We start from the raw sequence: 27,005 nt of genomic DNA, 5'->3' as shown, positions 1-27,005 counted from the left end.
CATATCCTGAACTACTGTCTCACCTGGAAATCCCCTGGACCTCAGCTTCTACATTTTCCTTTGGTTCTGGGTCCTAAGGTTGATTAGCAACAATAATTCTTTTAATTTGCAGCTTCTGCAAAAACACCAGTTTCCCCCTTTTTAAGCATAAGTATGACCCATGCAATATTTGGGACGTACTTATACTAAAAACAAATGCCTCTCCTCAGTTGCATATCCCAGGGGCATGAGTGATGAGGCATGAGATGACATGAGTCTAAAACCATAGATTTAAAAAAAAATAATAAAAAAATAAAACCATAGATTCTTCATCTCCGCGCTACTCTTTCCATTGCCCTAAATAATAGTGCCTCTACAAGCTTGCAGTTTCTAACAGCCCCCCCCCACCCCCTATGGACTGGTGCACCCATACTTTGCCTGGCATGAAATCAAGCTGGTTTGTTAGTCTCTTAGTGCTGTAACCAAAGCCTGATGTTCCAATGCTAAACTCATTTCTCTTCCATCGCCAGCATCTCTGGCAAAGGTGAATCACACAATACAGCTCTCTATCAAAACCAAGGACACAAAGCAATCTGTTAATTTGGGGCGAGGAGGGTGTTTATTTTTCCAGCTTTCTGTGGGGATTAGATTTTATAAATTAGTTACTGTCATATTTATGATAATGTGAGAAACACTCACCTCTGCTTCCCTCACAGGCATGTAGTTCCCATGGTCACGGGAGGCATCTGATTCCCGCCCCCACTCATCAGAATCTCTCATACCTGAGGAGAGACTGGAGTTATGAGGCACGCTCCATCTTTCTGTTTGAAAATAAAATCTTATTATGCTATCCAGTCCAAGAATCACTGCAGTTCTGAGGGATGGCAATTTTTAACCTTTCAGCACTATAGTCAAATAATGGAAACTGAATTGCAGTTTTTATTGAAATTAGCATTTATCAACCTGATAGGCCCTGCCAATTTTAGCCTTAACGTAGACCTCACTATTCCAACATATTTAGGTATATGCAGGTAAGTCTTTTGACGTAGCCAGCCTAAGTCAGCAGCTTCCCCAAGAGCTAAGTGCATCTGCTTACCTGTTTTTATTATTGTTGTTTGTTTTGACATCTTTAGTCGCTGATAACAATTTCTATTAGCCTGTGCATGTTGAGATTGTAAACTACTTTTGTAAAAAAAAATTAAAAAAAAATTGTCTCTTTTAAATTATAGGAACCTCTGTAAATTATAGTGTTTTTGAAGGCAGGGACAAGCACATGGGAAACATGACCCTTTCTCTGCTCTGTTGCAATCCTTTTAATGTAACCCCTGCTCAGTGAAATCATCTCTCCTAATTTCACGTGATGGAATCCCCTTGGTCTGACAAGGAAAATAGCCTTTTCCAAGAGGCCTCAATGAGGCTGGGAGTCAGGATGTACATCAGACCGTGGCAACATATTTATAAACCAGCATCAGATTTGTGGTCGACATGTCTGATCAACATGAATTCGTGGAAATGGAAAAATATTAAAATTTTACACTGTGCCAGAGATGGAGAGGGACATTCCTTCCAATTTCGAATGCTGCAAATCTTTTGAAGTTTTAGTTTATTTATTTTTAATTTGGTTTAAGTCTTTCCTGGGGCTTCATATGATATAAATCGTAAAACTTGTTCATAGACCTGACTGTAAAGATGCCGTCCTGACCAGGGTTCCCCAGAAATTGGTGGGGTCTCTCCAAGGTGCCTGAGAAGGAGCTGGCTTGTTTGCTTCTCGCATCCTTGCTCAGGTGGGAGCCTCTCTCTCTCCTCTGCTTGGCCTCTCTCCTCACTGGTTGTTTATGGTGAGCAGTGGTCCACAGTCAGGAGGGCAACCCCCCTACCCTCCCTACCCCCAACAGGAGCCTGAGACATTACTTGTTCTCCCAGACTCCACATTCAGCAATGCATTTCTCTTCTAAGCACTCTTTGAAAGCCAGGCTGGGGGGCGAAGGGCAGGGGTATGGGGTACACTCTGAAAAGCCACAGGAGGCTTGCATTTTTTTTCTGTCCCACATCTTCTTTGGGACTTTCTCTCAAACATACAACCTGCTGTTTTCCTTTATGCAAAACTGGAATTGGGGGCATTTGGAGGGTTGCAGGGAGAATGGAGGGGGAAGAGAGCTAAAATTCCAAGGGGACACGGTGGAGAGGGAAGGACGCCGAGGGGTCCCAGCCAGGGTCCCCCAGCGGTTCCTGCTTTTCAGCTCCTTTCAACCATATATTCTACTCACTCCCTCCTCCCTCCTCATACCCCTCCGAGAGGCACTTTTGTGTTGTTTTAGTCTTTTACCACCCCGCACATTTTGCTCCTTTGTTTTTATTCTCCTCACTCCCACCCCTTTGCCCCCCTACCGTGGGTCCCGATAGAAATCTCACTCATGCATTTCCTTTTTGATTTCAATGGCTTATTTTGCCTTCTCTCTTTTTCTGTCTCTAGTCTTTCTTTTTTTTTTTACCCCCCTTTTTTCTGCCTCTGGTCCCCGAGAGAAACGACCACCATCCCGCTGGGACAGGATGACGGTGCTGTTAGAGTTCCCAGAGCCAACTCTCCCCACATCTGTGCAGCTTTTGTCCTGAAGCAGAGGAGGATTTGGAATGGTCTGCTGGCAGCGTCAGGGAGACTAATGGGAAATGAGGTCTGGGGAGAGAGAGGCCATGGAGAGGTGGAAGGAATAGCAAAGGGGATTTGGATGCCTTGGTGTGGGAAGCAAACTACAGGATGCACGTGACAAAAGACACATCATATATAATGCAAGGACAAAATCGATGATAGGGTTGTGCTCACAAGAGGCTGGGATGTCCAGTGGAAGAGCCAGTGGAATGAGCACCGAGCCACAAACTTCCAGTTTGGAAAGCTTGACTACTTGGCCACAGTTTCTCAAGTGGGGAGATTTGTGAAGTTTGCTTCCTTTCACACTCCCTGGCTTTCACCTCTATTCTGAGGTGTGAACCCTCTTCAAACATTTTCCCCCCTATTTTTCAGGTCATTTTCTATGTAGCAGTCTCTTGAATCCATGTAACATTTATGGATCTTTCTCTGAGAAAAGTTATGATACTGGCTAGGGTCCACACTGATTTTTAAATGTCTTCATTCATTCATTAAAGAAATGAATTCTGTCCCATGAACTTTTGAGAAAAAATATTATAGTAATAGCCACTGGTGACTAAATGCTTTGTGTGTATTAATGTGTTTAATTCATAAAACAGCCCTACATACGTGAGTTCTCTTATCTCCATCTGAGAGGTGGTGACAGCTGAAGCATAGTGAAGTTAGGTTCCTTGCCAAGACACATACGTAGTATATGATCTCTGCCCTCCATATTTCTAAAACCCCAGTAAGGGCAGTGAAACGTGGATAAAGAGCCACAGTGCAGGATCATTCAATATAAGTGTTGTCTGCAGGGTTCCAGGGACAACTGGTGCAGAGCTATGGAGGGGCAGTGATGGCTCATCTGCCCCCGAAAGTTTCATGGACAAACATGAACACACGTGTGCCTTCAATTGGGATTTAATAGTTGTTTTCCGGTGCAGGTCACTTGTAAGATTGGGTGTGGACATTGTAGTAAACTCTAGGAGGGACAGAGCACCGAGACTTCCTTTTATATTCAGGGAATTATTGTGGGTTCACTGCTAACATGTTCATAGTATTCCTTCGACTTCCCCAGGGCAGATGGCATGATCTCCACAATCAGACCATATGTATACCTAACATACACAGTAAGCCCTAGGTCCAAATGTTCACCATTGACATAAATTGAAAGAATTCCATCATCCTTTCCTTCTTGTGTCTCTTATCAGTGCTCTCTCTTATCAGTGACACTCAAATTAACTTTCCAAAAGTCATAGATGCCATTTTTAAAAGTACTTTTTCTTTTGAACAGAATGTTTGAGGTCTGTGTAGATGATTTTTTGTTTCTCTGGCCATGTCCCCTTCTCTGAATCTTACACCAATGCTGCTAACCTGTGCAGGGCATCACTCACCAGTACAATATAGGACCCAAGGGGCTCCCAGCAGGTCATTGGAAGCACACACAGGGAGGGAAACTCCAGCCTGTTCAGAGGCTGCCCCTGCCCCACTGGCCTCTGCTTATTTCCTCCTCTGCACCCCCCTTCTTGCTAGCATTATGCAAACACAGTTATTTTAAAGCAGGTTAAAACATTATTAGAAAATGTAGCCGTACTATTAAAAATAGCTCTCTACTCCCGCCTCTCATCAGTTTGCTGCCTCCCTTCGCTCTTTGGCGATTTGCCTGACGCTGTTCAAAATGTTCTGCTCCTTTGTGATTATTATGTATTGATGGGAAGAGGAGGAAAGTTTGGGTTAATTAAGTCTATCATTCCGGGGCCCATTCCATTCCTGAAACCTGTAATTGGAGTTTCGTTAGATTTTAATTAAGAGCAAAAGTATCTCATTTTAGGAGCAGCACCTCTCCCTCTCACCTCTGCCAGCTGCCAAGGATGAAAAGGAGAGAAGGGGGATGTGATAAGCAGCTATAGGCATGCCTGACTCATATGCTGGATAATCAGCTCTGCAATTATCCTGGGTTGGCTGCATTTATGGTGATTCTTTAAGAAATTCAAGGAGCAGGGTCCCTTCTTTTCCTTGTCCTCGCTTTCAGAGTGTCCAACAATTGCCATTTTAGCTCAGATTTAGCTGGTTCCACAGCCTCTCACTTACGTGGTAGTGTGGCCTCTGGAGTCAATGGGCCAAGGGAGAAAGGACGTGAGGCTTCTGGTGCCTGAATAGGCATGCACTTAGCAGTGAATGGTGGGAACAGAGCTCCTGCCCATGGGGCTGGGTTGCTCCTATTCATGGAATTCCTTTCCAGATGAATGGCTCCAAAGGTTCTCTGAAGGTGGCAGGCACTCTCTGTGAGGACCCTAGGACCCTGTAAGCCTTCTTATTCCTGACCTTGTGGAGAATGCCCTGCTAGTGGTTGAGGGGTCTGGAGTTACTGGTTCTCAGGACATTGAATTTGAGTCAACAAGTGGCTTCAGAAGTAAATGGAGGTAAATGCAGATCCTGGTATATGTCCTTCCTCCACAGATGCTTCACATCTCCACTTAGTGTAACCTGCTGGATTATGTCAGAAAGTAGGACACTTCATATCTAGACTTCAGACATTGCCTGTATCTTGCCAGCTCCCATTTTAAGCACATAACTTATATTAGTTTGTGAAATCTCACAACAATTCTGTGAGAGAGATATCAGTCTTTTGTTATGAATGTGGCTGAGAGATTAGGAACTGAGAGATTAAATGAACTTGCCCGAGATGCAGTAAGTGGCAGGTAGAGTCAGAATTTTGAAGCAAGCAGGTTCGTCTCTAGACCCCATCACTGCACTATACTGCCTTGCACTTCCCTGGGTGTGTGTGGTGGGAATTATTGTTCCTGTTTCCTCAGAACGCCAAGACTGAGGAACAAAAATAAATGAATGAAGTCTTTGTTGAATCTTTCATGTAGGATAGTGCTAGCAAAATAATAAATGAAAAATAATAAATATTCTTACATGGCAGGGATTTAGAATAATTCATTTAGGAAGACAAGTTATATGACTGAAAAGCAAATACATAGTACAAGAGTGGAGCCAAGTCAATGTTACAGGAGTTCAAAGATAGATTCTTTCTGTCAAAGCGGGTCTTTTCAGAAGACCTTGTCACAGACTGGGCTTTATGGAATGAGTAAGATTTAGGTATATGGCTAGAAAAGGGAAGGCTGTTCTGGATTGGGAGAGTGGTGGGAACAAGCTCTGTGAGCTGGGAGGGGCTGAGAGAGGGGGATGATGGCACAGTTATCAGTTTAGGTAATGTGAAAAAAATGGAACCTGGAACAATTGAGAAAAGGTAGTTCCAGGTGAAAGTCTGCCAACTTTCATGTTTAAATACTTGGGAGCAAGCAGTCAATGTGTTGAATTAGAAACCTAGAAATCTGAATGATAAGAGAACTTTTCATTTTTCTTAGTAACTGTTTCTGCATGCTAATTATGCCCTAGGCAGAGACCAATTAGGAAGCCTATTTATCAAACAGGACAAAGCGAAGAGGTGAGTAGGGCAGGGGGTACAAAGGAAGATTCACAGGACCTACGTGGCTGTAGATGTGAAAGAGGAGGCAGCTCTTGGATGACCATGAGGATTGTGGAAGTCCTTCTTGGCCTGTGACTTTCATGGTCAGGGAGTTCTAACCTCTTCCCTTCCTTTTATGTAATAAGCAATCATATAAGCAAATTTTCAATGATAATGATATTCAACAATATAGCGACCAGATCAACAGGATTATATTTCTAAAGACTAAAATGCTCAATACATAGAACTGTGTTTGGTACATCTAAGCACATTTATTCATTAATTCAACGAAACATTTAAGCATCTGCTTGGTACCAGGCTCTATGCCAGGTACCAAGGAAGGACGGAGTGGTGGACAAGGCATAGGCCACAGCTTCAAGGGGTTTACTAGAATCTAGTTGTGGAGAGAGACTAGTGGTTTTATTATGGTGTAAATCTCATGATTGTTAAAATGATTACCTATTCCCACCTATCTGGGACAGTCTCAATTTGGATGATAAATTATATTACCTTCACAATTTTAGGACATAGGGTTAGGGCACAAAGTGAGGGGCACATAGACGGAACATTTGATGCAGTATTTGGAGGGAGGGTTGTGGAGGGCTTTATGGAAAATATGTCTCAGCTGATACCTGCAGACCAATTAGAGTATAGGAGGGTTGGGGAGGGAAGCAGTGGTGCAGAAGGTGGAAAGGTGATCATTTCCAAGGATTGTTTGCAGATTGAATTAATTAATTGGTGATCAAATAGAATGTTGTCAGTGCAAAAACTCACCAAACATGTCACTTCCTGAGGAAGCATCTATAATCTTTTGGTGTGTATGCACGACATTCCTTCCAGATCTTAGAAGGGAAATTTTATGAAAAATGTAATTTTTCTCTGTTTCTAAAATACAGATATTAGACGGAATGATATCTGTGGTACCTTGTAGCTTTAAAATTATACTATATAAAACCCCACCTCAACCTGCCACTGAGGAGTTATAAACAATCCTTAAAGCCTACTGAAGTGTCCCCTTTCTCCAAGGTAACCACTTAGCTATTTATCACTTATTCTATTCCAGTTAATTTTATTTCTTCTACTTGATTGAAGGTTGCTTTAAAGGTATGGGCTATATCATTCCACACATATGGGCTGGTGGTGGTTGGTGAGTGGGGGGCAGAGAAATGCTTTCTTTTCCCTATCACCAAATGACTCTTTTTTCAGCTTTCCAAGGTATTTTAATTCTGTGACTATAATTTTTTGTTAAATGGTTAGTTTTTGAACTTATTTTTGATGGGCATCTTGCTTTCCCCTTATTTAGGACCTTCTGAGTTATTGGATATGGCAGACAGTGAAACGTGAGTATTGCCTCTCGTCACATAGTCTAGATTATTTTCTTTAGTACATATCTAGGAGAAGAATGTAGTCTATAGAGCATGCAATAGATAATTTAAATGTCAGTGATAAGAACTTCACTTTCAATTGTATTTACAACTGTGCAGGGCTAATCTTCTAAATCAAAAATTACACAATAAAAATTAATGACAGGAATCATAATGATTACATGCACAGCCATTGCTCTTCATCATTTAGAGCTTCCTACAGGCAAGGGAGTTCTGCACTGGTGCCTCTTGGACTACTGAAAACTCTAAATAAGTACATTCACCTTTTTTATTTACTCTTTCTCAACTGGGGTTTGTGAGAAAATTAAATCCTAATGCCCTATGGCATCCTTCGTTAGTAATGAAACCCCTCTCCTGGCTCTAGAATGGAGCAAGTTCTATACAAGCACTGGAGAATTAAGAATATAGTCATTCCAATCATTTTTATGTTCTGTGGTCCAGATGAAAGACTCCAGTTGAGAAAGTCCTCCTCTCTGGTGTGGTACCCAAACTGATAATGTTTGTTTTCAACTTTTCCAATCCTAGGGCAGCCAGATAGCTACTACTCCCCAAGTAGGAACAAAGAAAGGCTAAACATCTAACCCTGAAAGCCCCATAGAAGCACTAAAAAACTTCAAAGAAATTTGAAGAGAGATAAAGGAAGGAGAGCAGCTAAGTAGGTCTGGAGGAGGAAAAGTAGGAATGAATAGAATGGCAGATGAGTGGGAAGGGTATAGTTCTATACTTATGACTTCCTGGACATGGAGGAAACACTCCTTTGTGCCATAGAGTTTGTCCACATACCACATCCTAATGGCAAGGTGAACACTTACCTGAATGGAAATCTCACCTCCCTATGCTGCCTGTTAGAGGGGTGGAAATAGCTACTCGGCTTTGCTCTCTTCCTACACCGAGAGGCTGGCCTTGGGCCTATGGCCAACATGGGAGAGCTCATGTTCCCAACTCTCCCAGATGTCCTGTATGGCTCCCCACATCCTCCCACCTGCCATTCACATGAAATCAGTAGATAGGGCAGCTTGTGTTGACCTGGTCCTTCGAAGTTGAATCCCCCGAGATACTCTACCAAGGGCACAATGGCGGTCTGCCAAGCATAGTGGGAAGTATCTGAAGGGATGGTGGTTTTCCATCACTGCCCCGTGTATGCTTTATCTGGTTCCCCCATGTTCTGCCCAGATGCATCCACAGAGAAAATTGTTTGACGGTGCTCAGAGGCGTCTATACACATCCGTCTGTTGAATAGTGCCATTCAGTATGACCTAAACCAGAGGTTATGGGTGAAAACAAGTCGCTCAGCCTAGTTAACACTGTGGAGGAAAGAGACTGGAATCAGAAATTATGGTTCGTTGATGACTAACTGAAGGCATGTTTAGACACCCCCTCATCCACCTCCCCAGAATGTGCCCCCCAGCCATGGTCTCAGCTGTGCAAGGAGTGCAAGGAGGCACAGGAGCACAGAGCCTCAGCAGCAGGGATGGGAAGCTACCCTCACCCCCTCCCTGCTGCCTCTACCCCCACCCCCATCTCCAGTCCCTTTATGGGTGGTTTCCCATTTCCTCTTTGATTTAGGGGTGAGACCGCACTGCACAAGGCTGCCTGCCAGCGGAACCGGGCTGTGTGCCAGCTTCTGGTGGATGCGGGAGCATCTCTGAGAAAGACGGACTCCAAGGTAACTTGATGAGTGAGTGCAAACATCCTCCCGCTGGGCAGGATCACCGGCACTGTTGCCTTCACTTGTGCGCATAGCAAAGGCGCCCTTTCTTGCTTATGGAAGTGCCTGGGGCTTTGGAAAAAGGAGGAAAAAATAAAGTGCTTCATTTAGAGAAACTGTAGTTTAAATGTATAAGCACAAAGGGAAGGGTGTGTGCTTGCCTATGGGACTTTATAAAGCTCTGAATGTCCTGGCCTTGGGATTTTGGGGTTGTCTTGCTGAAGGCCAGCAGCCAAGGCCCTGGGACATGAGGTTCAAAGCCTGAGGAGAGGGGTGAAAGACGTTGCCCTGCTACTGAGAGCCTCTTTGGACTATCTCCTTCAGCTACTTTACCTAGGGTAGCTTAAAAATCTATGATTTATGATGGCCCCATGTACAGGTGCCCAGGTGATTGGCAATCACCGTCAGGATGGTCAGCCCTGACTTCAAGAGGGTTACAATCTTAAATCTGGCGCATTTGTGTTGGCTTTCTATTTTTAAAAATTTCTTCCTATTTATTTTCTTATACTTTTTTCCTAAAATCTAACCCCTGAAGTTAGGGTGGGAATTGCTCTTATCAGTGCAAGAACTGAAACTAAAAGAAAGTTCTATGCCCTGAGACCATAGCTGAGCCCAAATCCAAATCCAGTTCTCTTGACACCCAGCCCAGTGTTGTTTGAGCAGATCCCTTCTAATTTGGTGATGGAATACCCCACTGGATCCAATAGGATGAAGTATGGTAACAAAGTAACCAAGATGTGTTTTTTTCCTATAGTTTGTATAATGTTTTTGCCTTACAGCGGTACCTATGGCATCGTGTGGTTGGTTACCCTGCAGCTAAAGGCATGTAAATCTGGATTTAAAGTATGGATTTAAAGTATGTCTTAAGGAGGGGGCAGGGAGGCCAGAAACTGATAGTGGGACATATAAAAATGACCCACTAAAATGCCTTGACCAGAAAAATGCCAACAGGTAGAGAGGTAAGGCGTCAGGAGAAACTCGGTTCAGGAGACCTGAGGTCAAGGTACAACGCAAGTCATTCATTTACTGAGAGCACCAAGGGAAGGGCAGAAAGCTGGAGCTGAGGAGGTGGTGTAGCTGGAGCTGCAGTCCAGGAGAAGGGGGTGGGGGTGGGAAGACAGCGTCTACAGAAGACAGAGCCACAGAGGAGCCTGATGAGCTCTGAGAAACCACCCTGGGTTGACCCTAAAAAAGGAAAGACTGTTGAACTGTAAAAATTGATTGAGAAACACAAACCATGTAGGCGGGAAAGGGGGGGGGGGCACGATTTCAGGTAGGGGTTGCCTTTGCTGGGGCCAACCACACAACAGCGTGGCAATTGCCTATTTACACACAAAGGGCTACTCCTACACTCAACTCAGAAAATAAAAAGAAAAGGAGGAGCAACGTGAAAGAGACAAACAAAAGACTAGGCTGGAGACCCGGCTCATGAGCAGATTGCTCCTTTTTATCTTTCGAAGTTTCTAAATCAGATAAATAGGCTGGACATTCCTTGAGATTGCTTCCTTTTTGGTGTTATGTGTGTGCCTGCTTTTTTTCAAAACACAGTTTCATTATATTTATGATTATAAATATAGGGCATTCTTATATAAAAAACTCTAGCAAAAAAAAAAAAACACCTCTAGCAATGCAAAGAATATGTAAAAGGATAAAAATCACTAGAAATCTCACACCCTAGACCTATGTACTATTAAAAGTTTAATGATCTCTCTTCACATGTAGGTATACCTGTTTTTCTGCCTCATTTTTTTTTAAGCCGGTGAAGTCATACTATTCATGCTGTTGTAGAACGCTTGTTTTCACCCAACATTGTGTTCTAGAGGTCTCACCGTATGACATGCTTTATCCTTTTGGGAGATCTGTTAATTTTTTCTATTTTGGAATTTTATGCTAGGTTAAAGCAGAACATGATAATTATAACTGGATCTTTTCATTCATATATATATATATATATATATATATATATATATATATATATATTTTTTTTTTTTTTTGTGAGAAGTAGTATCTTGACAATTTCTCCTGCTAGAGAACAGTTTCTTTAGTATCAACTCAAGAGCCACCCCAGTCTCCCTCTCTGAATACTTGGAAGCTAGTAATTCCAACCTCATTAATAATATTGAAGAGGGATCCCTGGGTGGCGCAGCGGTTTGGCGCCTGCCTTTGGCCCAGGGCGCGATCCTGGAGACCCGGGATCGAATCCCACGTCAGGCTCCCGGTGCATGGAGCCTGCTTCTCCCTCTGCCTGTGTCTCTGCCTCTCTCTCTCTCTCTCTGTGACTATCATGAATAAATAAATAAAATCTTTAAAAAAAAAATAATATTGAAGACCCGTATAAGTCTATTTATACTGTAAATAAGTTGGAAAAAATATTAAAAGAGCTTTAAGCTAGTGGTTAAATATTAAATCCCAGCTAAGTATGTATAAGTAAAATTTTAGAAAGAATCAAGAGCCCCTGTTACTTTCCTTTCATCCTCTACCCACGTATCTTTGTAGGCTAGTGGAAGCAGGCTTAACTGAGCTTGATGCTCTCCATTGCAGTGACTCAAATGGAAGCTGAGAAGCCTTCGATCATTTTTTGTAATACTTGTGTGCATTTATACTTGGAGCTGTTTCTTTGGTACAATGACCATGCTTCCACCTTTTTTAACTTAATATCACTTTTATTTTTTATTTTTTATTTTTTTATTTTTTAATATCACTTTTTAAAATAGTTTTACCTGTATCTTTATCATAGAACAAAAATTAAAAGTTTCAAGGAGTGTTAAGTAATATCTATATGCATTCAAAAAAATGAAGACCTTCCTTCCTTCTACTACTGAATTCTCTTCATTGACCTTCTTCCAAAAATATCATGTGTGTGTATAAATATACATACAGCCTTATAGCAGGCTGCAAGAAATGATATGATCATTTAAGATGATGTAGAAGAACATTGAATGACATAAAAGTCATATATTTGATATTTGTGATATATTTGATATAGTAAGCGAAAAAGTGTGTTATATAATAGTATGTAAACAGAGTATGTTTTTTTAACTTTTTTTTTTTTTTTATTGAGAGAGAGAGCACAAGCAGGGGAGGAGCAGGGGGAGAGGGAGAGAGAGAATCTTAAGCAGACTCCACACTTAGCATGGAGCCTGATGCGGGGATCGATTTCATGACCCTGTGATATGACCTGAGCTGAAATCAAAAGTCAGACTACTTAACTGACTGAGCCATCCAGGTGCCCCAGAGTATGGTTTCATTTTTACAAAAAATAGTTATGTGTAGAACTATAGAAAAAGACAAAATAGCTACTCCGTAGAAGGTTAACAGCAGTTATCTTAGTATAGTGTAGGAATTATTGGCAATTTTTATTTTCTTCCTTATGCTTTTGTGCTTTTCCCTGTTTATTTAATCAACATCCATCACTTTTATAGTCAGAAATTAAAGCACTTTTTGGAGAGATGAGATGGTTCTGAATTTGGAGAATTTAACCGAAGACTTTGAAATCAGCAAAGAAACATCTTTAGATCATTTACAACCATCTGGTCCTCTCATTTTCTGCTTGCTGCCTCCCAGAGTTTAGGATAATAGGAAGAGTCCAGCATCAGAAGTCCGAATGCCAACTTCCTACTTTTTTGTTCAGTGATTTCTATTCCTCTTCTCCTGGAAAGAATCTGGGTTCAAAACTCACTGTACCACACTGTTTCCTGCTGTGGACTCAGTTACTCTGAACTCCTGTATCCTTGGATCTAAGCCCCACCTGTTAAGTGATTATGTCTTTCTCTTGAACTTACCTAACTCACATGTTTAATGTGACGATAGATTTGAAAGTGTCTTGTGGATTCTAAAACCACAAGCATGGAAAAATCCTTTAGTGAGTAATCTTTAAATACCTCTGTACCTTTTTTTTTTTTTTTTTTAAATCTCATTCCAAGTATTTGTGTCTCCTTCCTTCCCACTGTTACCTATAGGGTAAGACCCCTCAAGACAGAGCACAGCAAGCTGGAGACCCAGATTTGGCTGCTTACCTAGAAAGCTGCCAGAACTATAAGATCATTGGCCATGAGGACCTGGAAACTGCTGTTTGACCCTGGTAGATCACAAAGAGAACCTGCGCAAGTGTATCACCTGTGCCCTCCCGGCGATTGGGCAGCTCCCCTGGAAGAAGCTGATGGAATCCATAAATCTGTCTCTCTCTGCAAGAATCTGATACCATGCCACCAGTTGTTAAGGGCTACCAAGATGTACAACAGAACATGGTAGCCTACTGAGGAAGGGGCAGGATACCTGGAGATTTGTGGAATACCCAATTCCACAAAATTTGATCCTCATTGCTTCCAGCAAGTAGCATGAACTTCTGTGTTCACCTGTATAATTTATTTTCAAGATTCAAAGGATGTTCGTATAAATGGCACCGCTCCCTCCTCCCCCAATGCATTCCTGAGTCCTCTGTACCACACAATTCTACTGTAACTACCCATCATTCAAAAAATATGATCTGCTTTCTTTATGTTCAGTCTTTGAAGATCACAAGACTGTCAGAAAGTCTATGAAAACCCTCTGGATGTCCTGCAGAAACACAACTGTAAAGCTGCTTCCATTTCCAAGACAAAATATACCAAGATGATTAGTGACCTTTTGCATGTTTCCCCTCCCTCCCCAATCCCTTGTCATTATGTAGGAGCTGGGACGTGCCACATGGATGATGTCAATTTGTGCGCTATATATCTGAGGTTTGGTAAGGTGGCATGGGAGGGCATTCAGGGGCCGGCCCTGGCCGCGGGGCTGTTGCTGATAGCCATGAAAGACTGGTTCAGCTTGGGCTGTTTGCACAGCCCCATACTGCCTACGTGTAGCCATCTTTGCCTTTTGCTGCAATAGAGACGAGCAAAGGGTTCAACAAAGGCCCACGGCCAGTTTGCGGAACCACTGGATTTTAAGTGCAGTTGAAGTTGCTGAGCAGAAAACCATGTGTGGGGACTGCGATTACAGGAAATGGAGCACTGTGACAGCCTCTACTTCTAGACTTTCTTGAGTGATAATAGAAAGCAGGCTAATTGACTTGAAATAAAACAGCCAATGCAAAAGTAGCAGCATTTGTCAAAATAACTCACTTACGCAAGAAAACAGTCACTGGCATGTTGCACAGAAACTAATAAGTATAGACTGTTGGGTTACTGTGGTGAGAGGGGGCCCATTTTAGGTTCTCTTTCTAAGTTTTTGGTTCTCATCACCCCAAGTAAGCCTTGTCCCAAGGACAAAGCCTTGTTTTATGAGTTCCACTGCCAGATTTCCAGGATGGCTGGATCTTTCTGATGGATGCCTCATCTTTTACTTGTCAGGTCCCAAGGTCATACCCGATAGCACTATAACCCTATTTCTTATGTACAGGGTAGTCTAACACATTCTTTTCTCTGTTTTCCCCTATCAGAAAATTCTTAGTACAAATTGCTGTGGGAGCCTAGCTAGAAATGTGTCTCTGGCATTGGAATTACAACTTCGAATCTTGCCACAGATCAGTTGGTACCTACAGGTCCCTCTATCAGGGACTCTGTGATAACTACAATAGCAGGAGGAAAAGCCTCCTAACTTTCAGTGAGGAGGTCTACTTGCCTTGGGTATAAAACAGAAATGAAAGTGGATAAAGGGTTGTCTCAGACTAAAACTGATGTCTTCTGAGATTTCTTCCATTTTGCTCTTAGACACAGGCAAAGTGCTTCCCTAGTGTCTCTGCATGTGAACATATAAATGATCTTTTTTCTACATTTACTTTAAAGGTCCATTGTTGACACATTGCTTATCGGAACCACATTTTGGTCACATATCATTTTGAAAGGACAGATATGAATGCTGTATTAAGTAGGAGAAACTTCTCAGTGGACGAGGATGAAGTATCTCTTTAGTCAATTCAAAATCAAATTGTTAGTGTTATTTCCAGCTGTAGGAGAACAGGTTGGTTATGAGTAATCTATTTCCATATATCAGTCTTAGAAATGGAATTATCTGTTGGGTTTTATGGTGAGGTAAGGAGGACAGCAGTAGATTGTTTCCAGAAGCTGGAAAAAAATATGTTACAGGAGAATTTAATCACTGAGCTTCATCTGGGAGTTTTTCAGTTGGTGGGACTGTCAAAGAGATGTTGTGAGGACAGAAATATAATCCTTAAAACAGACTGGAATCTGGCTTCGAATGGTGCCTTCCATTCCCTAGACTGAGCCAAACAGTTGGCCACACGGTTGGTTACGCAGCTGCCATTTCTGGGATGTAGGACTATTTTCACCAACTACCATCTCATATTTCGTTGTGATGCTTCAAAGCAGCCCAGAGAAAATTTAGGGTATAGATGGCTATGGGCCAATTCAAATAGGTCCAACTGAAGTCACAAGTAAATTCCTGGTATGAAAATTGATAAGATAATGACTACTGTAGGGTTCTGGTACATTTGGAAATCATTCCAAGCCAAAAAAAAAAAAAGGAAAAAAAAAAAAAAGAAAGTTCTACATTATTGATGGGAAACTATGTACAACCAAGGCAAATATCCCTTTGAAGAAGTGAACAACCCTCTGGACTTGGGTTTTCCAAGAAAAGAATATAAAAAATAAGCAGAACAGTTACATATTTAATGGATTCAATATTAAACCTACCTCCTGTAGCATTTTTTTTTTAAAATTGATCACTGCATGTAACAATCTTGGGCTTCAGAAAGAGCTGAAGCCATATGCTCCAGGAGTTTCCAGCTCAGCTCAAGTATATAGTATCCCCTTTAATGGGCTATCAGAAAGCGTAGAAGCAAATGATCTGGCCCTGGCCTGTAGACCCATATCCATTTAATTTAAAAGACATAAAACTGTACACTTATAAAAATACAATTTTCTACAAAACTCCTGAGGCGGTATTGGAGAGAGGCTGTCTTAGCTGCCATTCCTCTGTGTTTGGCTCAGAAGAGCCCCTTACATAGCAGTGCTATCTACTCTTGGATTCCATATGTAGGTTAGGTTGACAGGGAGGGGGGTAAGGAATGGAGAATTATTACAAGACAACATCAACCTTAAAGGTAGTCATTTTTGGAGCCATATATTCCAGTAGTACACATTTAATGAAATAGGAGCCAGTTAAGCTGTGCTATATCACATTCAAGGACTGTTAAAAAAAAGAAGCCAAGAAGGAAATAAACACCATGGCTGCAAATTTCACTTTGAGAGTTCTGGTTACCTCTATGGAGACTATAACCTACAACCAATGCAATTTCTGAAGAAGAGAATTTAGTTGGCAAGTGCACAGCCCTGAAATTCATGACAGCTGATGGAAAGCCCTGCACACCCCATCACTCCCTTTCCTGTCATACTAGCTGGCTTTAGCACTTAGGCAGATGTGTTTGCACCAGGAGATACTCAACAGGTAGTTTGTATTTGGGCCTTGTAACCATTTCTTTGCCTAAAGGATTTCTGAAATTTATTTACCAGACTTCTCACAATATCCATGTTTTATAATATATGGGGCAGCAGTTTTATTTTTTTACATTTTGATTTATTTAAAATATTTAGATTTTTTTAAATTATAAAGGTAGAACATGCTTTTTATAAAAAAGTTCTAATGGTACAGATGGGAATCACAGGCAAGAGGAACAAGGTGTTCCTCTGTGCTAGTGTCCTCCATCCCACTCCCCAGGGATAAACAGTGTTAACACTGATCTACATTGCTGCTTGTATGTTGTGTCAGAAAGATTGTGTGCACACAAGCCCCCACAGACCTATAGAAATCTATTTATTTGGATACATATGTGTACATATCTATATGTGTACATATATATACATATACTATACACATGTTATTACATAGGTTTCCAATAGACAAAACATTTTAGAAGCATGCTAGTCATCTCTCTATGTATAGTTAACACCAACAGGCAAAGACAAGCTAACAGAAATTTTTCATTTATTCTTTGTTGTTTCTGCTGTTGCTAAGCTCAATTCTCTTACTGCAGCCACTCCAATTGCACATGGCATTTGCTATTGCCTGCGTCATAAAATCCATGACCAAGAGGTCTCATAACAGTTCATGTTACCTTACACGAAGCATGAAACCTAGAGCCCAGAGACTTGTCTGTGCTGTTTTTGGATCTCAGATGGAAAGTTTCTTTCTCTGTAATGCTTTATAAGGTTGAATTTGCAGGGTTAACACTCAATACGTTGCCCTAATGATATTTAATGAGGGCAAGCTGCTGCCAGGAAGGTGTAGGAACTGGGATATATGGGCTGGGGGTCTGAGGAGCTCGGCTTCCTTCCAGTAGGTGTAGCTCATGAAATCATTGAAAACAGCATGATCTTTCATTCAGTTCTGCTGTTTAAACATATAATAATAGATCATTGTTGATCATTGTTGAAATGGGAGACTTTTCTAACTAGTTTTTGACATTTATTTGTATACAATAGTTTCTTTTTTTTTAATTTTTATTTATTTATGATAGTCACACAGAGAGAGAGAGAGAGAGAGAGAGAGAGAGAGAGAGGCAGAGACACAGGCAGAGGGAGAAGCAGGCTCCATGCCGGGAGCCCGACGTGGGATTCGATCCCGGGTCTCCAGGATCACGCCCTGGGCCAAAGGCAGGCGCCAAACCGCTGCGCCACCCAGGGATCCCTATTAGTATACAATAGTTTCTACCCAGGTCTCAGTAGAACCTCTCTGAATCCCTCTACTTCCTCATTCTCTGAATTCCATATTCAGCTGATTGCTGTAGTTTTTTTTCTCTGTCTGGCTTCTCAGATGGGCTTTGTCCCATCCCTGTGCTCTGTGTCCTGATCTTCACTCATCTCTAGTCCCTCTAGTTTTCTGACCATGGCCATAGTCTTCCTGGACTTTCTGCCACTACCTTCAGTAATTTTGTCATACGGACACCCAAATTCTTCCTCAGGAATTCTGCTCAAAATGTATCAAAATGCAGCTACCCCCTGGGACAAGTATCCATTTTGTCTGAAGGATGAAGAGATGTCCACTAACTCTGATCACCTAGTTGACTGGACTATACACCTGTTATACCCATCTGTGGATTTTAGGCTGTATCCCCACAGTTTAATGAGAAGCCTAAAAATAGGAATTAAGCAAGGAGTAGTGCCTTTGGAAAAGCCACTCCCTGGACACACAGCACTGACCTGGTCCCCAAAAGAAAACAGGAAAAATAATTCTTAGGCTGTTGAAGCATTGCCGTTTACAGTAGAGATTTGCATATTGAATGGCGTCCTCATGGTAGACAGATTCCAGAGTCTATATATGTACTCAGGCATTCTGCATGCAATCATATGTTCATGAGTCAAGCATACATTTATGTATTTAATCATTTCTATTAAAAATCTATTTATCCCTCACTCTGATGCAGGCAACATGCTAAGGATCTAAGAATGAATGCAAGAACCAAAACTCTTGACTTCATGGAGCTGGCAACCTAAGAGATTCCAATGGGATCAGTTCTGCATGGGAGAAGCACAGTGTAGCAGGGAAGCATGGACTGGGGGATCCATCAGGCCTTTATCGTGCCAGTCACTCTTCAGCCAGCAATGTTTTTGTTCTAAGAAATATGACTGAGAATATGAATATGAAAGAAATGATATTTTGCATTTCCTTTCCCTAAGAGTCTTGGTAATGTTCTTAAAAACATATTTGCAACCAAGACTTTCAGATGAGACAGAAATACTAAAATGAGAGCTAAAACTCATGCTATGTCTTCAGGACAAAACTAGAAGCAATAGGCAAAATTTGCAGTGGGTTTTGACTGAATGCAAAGATGAAGTATAAATATTATCCAACAGTGGAGTGGGCACTCCTATGGAATTACATGTGCTTTCAGGCCCTGAGACTGTTTGAACAAAGGCTACCTGACTACCTGGGAGGGATGCTATGATTAGGAACATTTGTCCGAGAGGCTGGAATCAGATTCTGTGAGTTTTTGAAGTTTATTTTTTTTAAAATGATAAATGACAAGATTTCATTTTTAAAATTTATTAAGATCTTGATTTTTAATCTTTAAAACATCCCATTGAGAGGAAAAATCTTGGAGATAATGATTTTTGGTTGCCATTAAAAACAATTTAAACCAGCTAAGCCTGAATTTAAGAGCTAGTGCAAAGAAAACATACTGAGAGGTCTAACTTACTCCAAAATGCTGCTTGAAGCATCATGGATTTTGATGAATGTTCTTAGGCATTCTTAAGTCACATTAGAAATTGGTTTTACTGTTCATCCAACAACAACAAAAAAAGTGCTGTGATTTGATATTCTTACAATTAAATGGACTACAACCACAGAAGAAAATTTTGCCCAAAAGATATTTAGGAGCCAAGTAAATGTATGCAAAAGACAATCATGGAAAATGCCTTTGCTTCTGCTGCAGCCATGATAACTACTAGGGAGGGCTCACCCATGATGATAAGTGATGATTCTGAACATTTTCCCAAGTTTTCATATTTGAGCCAAATGGCATCTGAAAGGGATCCCTTCATGGCGGAAACAACCTAAACTCTCTTGTTTCTCAATCTTTTAATGAAATGCATATAGCTTTCAAAAGAAAATAGTTTAAACAACTCAAATCTATACTGCTTACTGTTAATGATACTGTCTACTGCAATTTCAGTAATTTAAAAAAAATTTAGTGTTTTAGCATTTCGGTGCAGTTGTGACACCTTTGAGCTTCAGTACAAACCCATGAGGTGGATAATGCAGGTAATCCATTTTAGGTGATAAAACCAAATCTCAACACAGTGAATTCACCTTGCACGGATGCATATAGTAAGTGGTAAAACTGCAGTCAGAACTAGGATCTCTAGATATTACAGGCTAACACATCCACAGTAGATGTTTGCTACATCCAGTAATTTCCCACCACTGCCTGCGATGCTGTTTCACGTCATTCAGATTTCCATTCTCCAAATTGAGAAGGTGCCTCCTTGAAAAGATAATGATTTAGTATCCCATAGCAAGAATTGAGTAGAACTGAGGGAAAATATGGAGTTACAAAGTCAGAGTTTTTGCTACCAGAGGCTTATAGGTTGGGCAAATTTCAAGGAATAAAAGATCAAATGTTTTGGTGCCAAGGTGAATTTCACGAGAAGAAGTGAACATTGAGGACGACTTCCTGGTTTCTCTGTGGTTCTCAACATTTAAAAATGTTAGTACTATCTTCTTTCCTTGGATGTCACTATTGGAATGAGATTTTAGAATTCTGTGTCCCGGAAAATGTTGACGATGGCTTGCCATTCAAGACTCCCTTGTTTTAAGTGGGTGGGCATGCAAAGCTGCATCTGTCATACAGTCACATAGGTAGAGGCCTCGTAGACCCACAGGAAGTCCTGCTGACCTTGAAATGGGAAGAATAAACAGACCTGAGGGATTCTTCACTTCCGGATCTCATATTTTACAAAAAGGCACCTGGATGGGCAGATCAGTGACTATGTAGAAGAAGGATATTTGATCTGGAAAGAGGACAAAGTTAGATTAGGAACAGGAATGTTTGGAGGAGCCGGGTAAAGTAGAATGGTGAGATTCAAATTCCATACAGCAGATAATTTGTAGAATAAAGCAAGGACAGAAGAGTTCAGAACGGACATGAAAAGGATGGGGCATTATTACTTCTAGAAGGATTTCTCTTTTTCCGGAAAAATGGGTGGGGCTTTCTAAAAAGCAAAGTGACTTACTGCAGCTAGGATTTCTTTTAGTATTTAAGCAAAAATTGAACAACCAAATGAGGGAACAGGAAAAAGCTTTAGTCTAAGCTCCCTCCTTAATCGTGAGGGAGCTTAGACTAAAAGACTTCTGTGATATTTTCTAGTTTTAGATGTCAATGATTTCAGACTCAAGGAGAACTCATTTAGAGTCCCTGGCTTCTCTAGGTTCCTGCCACGTAGATGGCAATTAAAGCTATTTTGTGGAAACACCAGTCATTGTAAATATATCCCAGATCATTGAGAAGCAAGTATTTCATGACCTTCTAAAACAATTTTCTTTGTTTATATACACACCTGCAAATGTGTACATGCACGCACCCCCCCCCCCCACACACACACACTCTGTCTGTTGCTAGCTGATTCCCAAATCTCCTAAGATATATGTTTCTACTAAGGCAGAACAGTCACAGGTTCAGTAACTTTAAAAAAAGGATCTAGTATTCATTTTCCTACTCTCTACCCATTTGTTGTTTGGGGTGTGTGGTTGTGGCTGGGGCTTGGAAGGGGCAGATCTCTTTTCTGGTAAAGAGGCAAAAAGGCCATTTTTGTAGCTTGTTGCCATTAAGTAGGACTTAGTCTTGTGTCACTAGACTGAAATGTTGCTATAATGTTTGTAGACTATAGTTTTTTTTAAAACCCATTTTTAAAATCTTATAAGATTTTTAGAGAGAGAGAGCATGTGTGCCCAAGTTGGAGGAGGGGGAGAGGGAGAGAATGTTTCAAGCAGATTCCCTGCTGAGCAAGGAGCCCATTGTGGGGCTCTGTCCCACAGCCTATGAGATCATGACCCCAGTTGAAACCAAGAGTCCCACGCTTAACTGACTGAGCCACCAGGTGTTCTGTGGACTATAGTTTTAATTGCTTATCCTCCCTTATTTCCATATTAGGCCTGGTTCCTAGATTTCAGGTTGGCTCAATGGAAGGCACTCTTGAGATAGTCTTTAAAAATGAACTCTTATCTGGAATCTTGCTCAGAAAATGCTCCCACTCCACCTTCTCCCCCACCTCACCGTTACCCTTGCCTTGGGAAGGTAAAGGAAGAGCAGGGATATGATAAAGGAAAAAAGATTTGCAGGAGTAGAGCAATAATAAGGCTCAGTCTTTACACAAATTGCCATGGCAACCCACAAATAAATAATATATACACTCAGCAAACTTTGATCCTCATGAAAAGCAAATTCAGAAGATGTATAAAAAGATTGAACTTATTCAGTGGCTTCAAGGACTATCATGAAATTTTCAATCTATGTAGCTTAGAAAAATTATGTGTGGAATTTAGGGGAAGAGAGGGTTCCTGTAATAGAACTTTCTGATAGAGCTTTCCTCAGGACTGGGTTGTTTGTTAAAGGAGTTTCTCTAAGTGCTCATAGGAGGTTAGACCTGTCCACAGATTTGTGATGGTCTATGGTAAAATTTGAGAGAAATAAGGACAACTTAGGGTTTTTTTTTCATAAGTCTAAATATATACAATCCTTAAAAATTCAAAGGCTAACTTTTTTATTTTGGGGTTTACACATAACCTTCTTAAAATTATAGAATAGGAAATGTTTACAAATTGTCTTTACTTGTAAAAATAAACCAATGACAGCTCCAAACTGGTTTACCTTATATTTTGTTTGAAATTTATAGGTAACTCTGTGAGATATGTTGGCGAGATTTATCACTTTTAAGATACTATCTAGCTTTGATACTTACTGCACCTCGTATAATGAATCCAAATGGTTCCTGACCATTGGGTTTTTGGGTTTTATTAACACTACAATTTTTCATTGGCTGTCCTCAATTCCTTATTGGTTGGACTGAGGCTCTGACCACATGCATAATTTCCAACACGACTAGAACTCAGATTGATGCTAACATCCTGATTGTGGGCTGGGAAGCGTGGGCTTCTTGCTATCCTGGGAAATGAGATTCAGAACTTTCATAGACATAATATTCTAGCAAAATAGAATATTTTGCAAAACACATCTTTGAAAGGGTAGAGTTTGAATTAGTCTCAGTAAAGGTTAGGTAGTCTGTTTTTTAGGTTACTATTTATGTTTTACCAATGATTAAGTGACAACCATGAATCTGAATATAATACGGATCCTAGCTGATCAAAAGAGGGGAAAACCATTCCTGTTAAGAGTTAAAGGAACAGAGGACAATCTCGGTTCCTTACGAATGAATATATTTTGTTTAATTTGATTTCTGAGTGTGAAAAGATTCTTGGGCATCCAGAGAACCCTTGGCTGGGGGTAGTTCACTCTCAGAGGCTACATCTGTATGAAGAGTTGCAGCCACATTATAAAGGGCTCTTTCATGATTTCTGATTATGCCCTAACACATCCCAGAGCCATGATTTTGCAAAGCTGCCAGCTGGCAGGTGGAATCCCCCTCCCCCCCCCAAAAAAAAAGAAAGTAGCAGCTGTGGCAGTAGATTGATGAAGTTTTATTTCCAGGTGAAGTGGGATCCAGATAATACAAAATGGAGGGGGGGGTGGGAAGGGTGGGGAGGGGAAGGGAAGAATGGATTTTTTTGTAACAAAGTCATAAAGTATTTTTCCCTAATTTTCTTGCATTTCCTATTTATATAAAGTATCTTGATCACTGTGTTGCTCTACAGAGATTTTCAACAGAATTTCATTTGGGAGACTGAACTAATCTCTGAAAACGAAATTGACTAGTTACAGTTACTTTTTGGACACTTTTTCTGTATTGTGAATTGTGTGGAAATGTACAGAATAAAAATTAAGAAACATAACTAGTTTCTTTTCTTCTGTTACTAGCTGCTAGGTGTAGTCGGTGGGAGCACTGGCCGTAACGGTAGTTAAGTTAGAGTTTCGGTATCATGAGCTAAGCAAAGATTGGCTGTTAGACAAGGCAGAAAGGGATCCCTGACAAGGAAGAAGGTATAAAAAATAAAAAAGATTTCTTCTTTCAAGATGGACTAATAGGGTACTTGGTGGCTCAGCCGGTTAAGTGTCTGCCTTCAGCTGCTTCCCCCTCTCCCTCTGCCCTTCGCCCTGCTTGTGCTCTCTTGTGTGCTCTCTCTCACTCTCTCAAATAAATAAATCAAATCTTAAAAAATAAAATAAAAGATGGACTAATAGAGGCCACATTTACCCTTCCACCTGAGTAAAGAACATCTGTATATAAAACAGTGATTGTTAGGACACCGGGCGTGAGTCGAAGAAAGACAGTGATCCCTAAGAGATGGCAGTTAGCTGCATGATTGTGCCATTTTACAGACTTCAACGTTTCCAGACAGTGGCTCAGAGCCTGGCAGATTTCCTGAGTTGGGGAGACCGAGGCAACCAGTGCTTACAGAGCGGAATATCAGGAAACTACACGGAGCCCCACAAATCTGCAGAGACCCCCCTGCCACACACACACACCCTTAGTTATTCAGGAAAACACTTGGGCGTGTGTGTGTGTGTGTGTGTGTGTGTGTGTGAAGCTTGCCCAGACTTTGAAGAACTGTCCCAAATACTTAGAAGGAACAACAACCAGTACTCTCACATGGCTGGGAATGATGCCCTTTGCCACCAGCCATGCCCACCCCTTCCATCTACTCAGCTACAGCTTTTATTTCTTAACAAAATGTCACACATCTCCTGCTTTCCCACTCTGGTCCCTTTTCCTCCCCACTCCGGCCACAGTGGCAATCGCTATGATGGTTTTGTATGAAGCGTAACACATCCTCATCTCTTGTCCCTCTACTTCTCAACTTCTATAACTATATTCCCTGTCACAAATGTGCATTTTACTTTTTTTAAGTTTTTTTTTAATTCCAGTATAGTTAACATACAGGATTATATTTGTTTCAAGTCTACAATATAATGATTCAACAATTCTGTACATCACTGGGTGCTCATCACATTAAGTGTACTCTGAATCCTCTTCACTTCTTTGCCCCAACCCACCTCCCCTCTGGTAAACCACCCATTTGTTCTCTGTAGTTAAGAATCTGTTCCTTGGTTCCTCTCCTTTTATTCCCCCTTCATTTTGTTTCTTATATCCCACATATGTGTGGAGTCATGGTGTGACTGGCTTATTTTGCATGGTCTTATACTCTCTACCTCCACCCATGTTGTTTCAAAAGGCAACATTTCATTCTTTTTTTTTATGCCTGAGTAATATTTCTCACAAACACACACATACACACACACACAACCTCTTCCTTATCCATTAATCTATTGATGGACACTTGCTCTGTTTCCATAGTTTGGCTATTGTAAATAATACTTCAATAAACATAGAGATACATATATCCTTTGAAATTATTATTATTTTTTTTATTTTTGGGGTAAATACCCAGTAGTGCAATTACTGGATTGTAAGGTAGTTCTACTCTTAATTTTTTGAAAAAGATTTTTTTTTTATTTATTCATGAAAGACACAGAAAGAGAGAGAGAGAGGCAGAGACACAGGCAGAAGGAGAAGCAGGCTCCATGCAGGGAGCCCGATGTGTGACTCGATCCTGGGTCTCCAGGATCACACCCTGGCTGAAGGTGGCACTAAACCACTGAGCTACCTAGACTTTCCTATTCTTAATTTTTTGAGGAACCTCCATACTGTTTTCCACAGTGGCTGCACCAGTTTGCATTCCCACCAACAGTACACAAGTGTTCCTTTTCCTCCACATTCTCACCAACACTTGTTGTTTATTGTGTTTTTTTTTTCTTTTAGCCATTCTGACAGGTGTGAAGTTTTACCTCATTATACTTTTGATTTGCATTTACCTGATAATGAGTGATGCTGACCATCTTTTCACGCATCTTTTGGCACTCTGTATATCTTCTTTGGATGAACGTCTATTCATGCCTTTGGCCCATTTTCAATTGGGTAACTTTTTGGGGAGTGTTGACTTATTTAAGTTCTTTATATATTTTGGATACTAACTCTTTATAAGATATGTCATTTGCAAAAATCTCCCATTTATAGGTTGTCTTTTAGTTTTATTGATTATTTCCTTCACTGTACAGAACTCTGTTTTGATATAGTCTACAGATGTGCATTTTACATTCTGTTTCATACCAATGTTAAAAGTTCTACATATTATCAGTTTTTTTAGTTCTAAGGTTTCAAAGTTAAGAACACATACATTCATTAGCATGGCATGTTAATGTGTACCTCAGAGGCAAATAGTAAGCTACAGTTACATTTTTTTTCTGAAGCTTTTCAAGGCCACCCAAATGCCAAGGAAAGACAATGTTCTGTCATTCAGATCAAATCATTTTTCTTACCACTTCTTTTTAGATTGCTCTGCTTCATATTTAGACCTTTTGATACTGTTTTTTTTTCTTTCTCTTGGTGTTGGTTGTTGAAAGATACAACACACACACACACACAGATTTTTTCTTTTTTTTTTTCTTTTTTAGATTTTTTCATTATGTCTCTAGGATCATTGATCTCCTGTGTCATTCTGGAATCCATTTCATTCTTTTTTCTGAAGGCACCTCAGAGTCCATTGGCTTCCTGTTCTAATTTTGATGAGCTTTTTCCTCATAATGCTGTACAACTATCACCTTAGGCTTTTCTTCTTTGGATTTCCACATTTGTCTTATCACTTTTAACTCACGTGTTTCTTAGTTTCTTGATTTGCTGGAGTATAGTCACAAATTACTTAAAACTAAATACTAGGGAAATAAATTCTCTGAGTTCTTGCAAGTCTTAAAATGGCTATTTTGCCTCTTAAAGTTTGTCTGTCTTTGGGATTCTGGTGGCAATATCATTTTTCCTTAGAAATCTGGAAAATCTTAGGGAAAAGAAGGCCCAAGCGTTTTGTGAAAAGTAGAAACTAATTTGCCAATACATTAAAATCACAGAGTCATATGTTATGGGAGCAGAATGACTCTAGAAAGCATGTGGAATAACTTTGTTTTGCACAGGAGGAAACCAAGGTTCAAAGAGATGGAAAGCGCTGCTCAAGATCACACAGCTAACTGTGCCAGGGAGACTTCACCAAAGCTCAGGGGCTCATTTGCCCCCTCCTCATTTGCAACTCCTATTGCAATAGCATGTTCAAATGCTTTGGATGCTGTCTGAAGGAGCTACTGGGGTAAAACAAAGAGATGCTTGTAGCAGAAAAGAATGCACTGGATTCCAGCCTAGCTCTGCTCCTAAGGAGCTATGGTTCTTGATCTCCTTT

At 40.8% G+C, this 27,005-nt stretch overlaps 1 protein-coding gene across 1 annotated transcript in view; it reads left to right on the top strand.

The window, feature by feature from the left end:
- Nucleotides 1–23,615, top strand: part of DGKI (diacylglycerol kinase iota) — a 429,239-nt gene extending 405,624 nt beyond the window's left edge. The window contains 3 exon segments of the mRNA XM_077850064.1: nucleotides 7,381–7,417; nucleotides 9,029–9,128; nucleotides 13,130–23,615. Coding sequence (XP_077706190.1) covers nucleotides 7,381–7,417; nucleotides 9,029–9,128; nucleotides 13,130–13,246 — 254 coding nt within the window. The 3' untranslated portion in view covers nucleotides 13,247–23,615.
- The last annotated feature ends 3,390 nt before the right edge of the window (nucleotides 23,616–27,005 follow it).

The sequence above is a fragment of the Canis aureus genome, chromosome 15 (assembly GCF_053574225.1).
Source record: "Canis aureus isolate CA01 chromosome 15, VMU_Caureus_v.1.0, whole genome shotgun sequence".
Taxonomy (NCBI): domain Eukaryota; kingdom Metazoa; phylum Chordata; class Mammalia; order Carnivora; family Canidae; genus Canis; species Canis aureus.
Note: the sequence above shows the minus strand (reverse complement) of the source record. Positions and strands in the feature narration are given on the sequence as shown.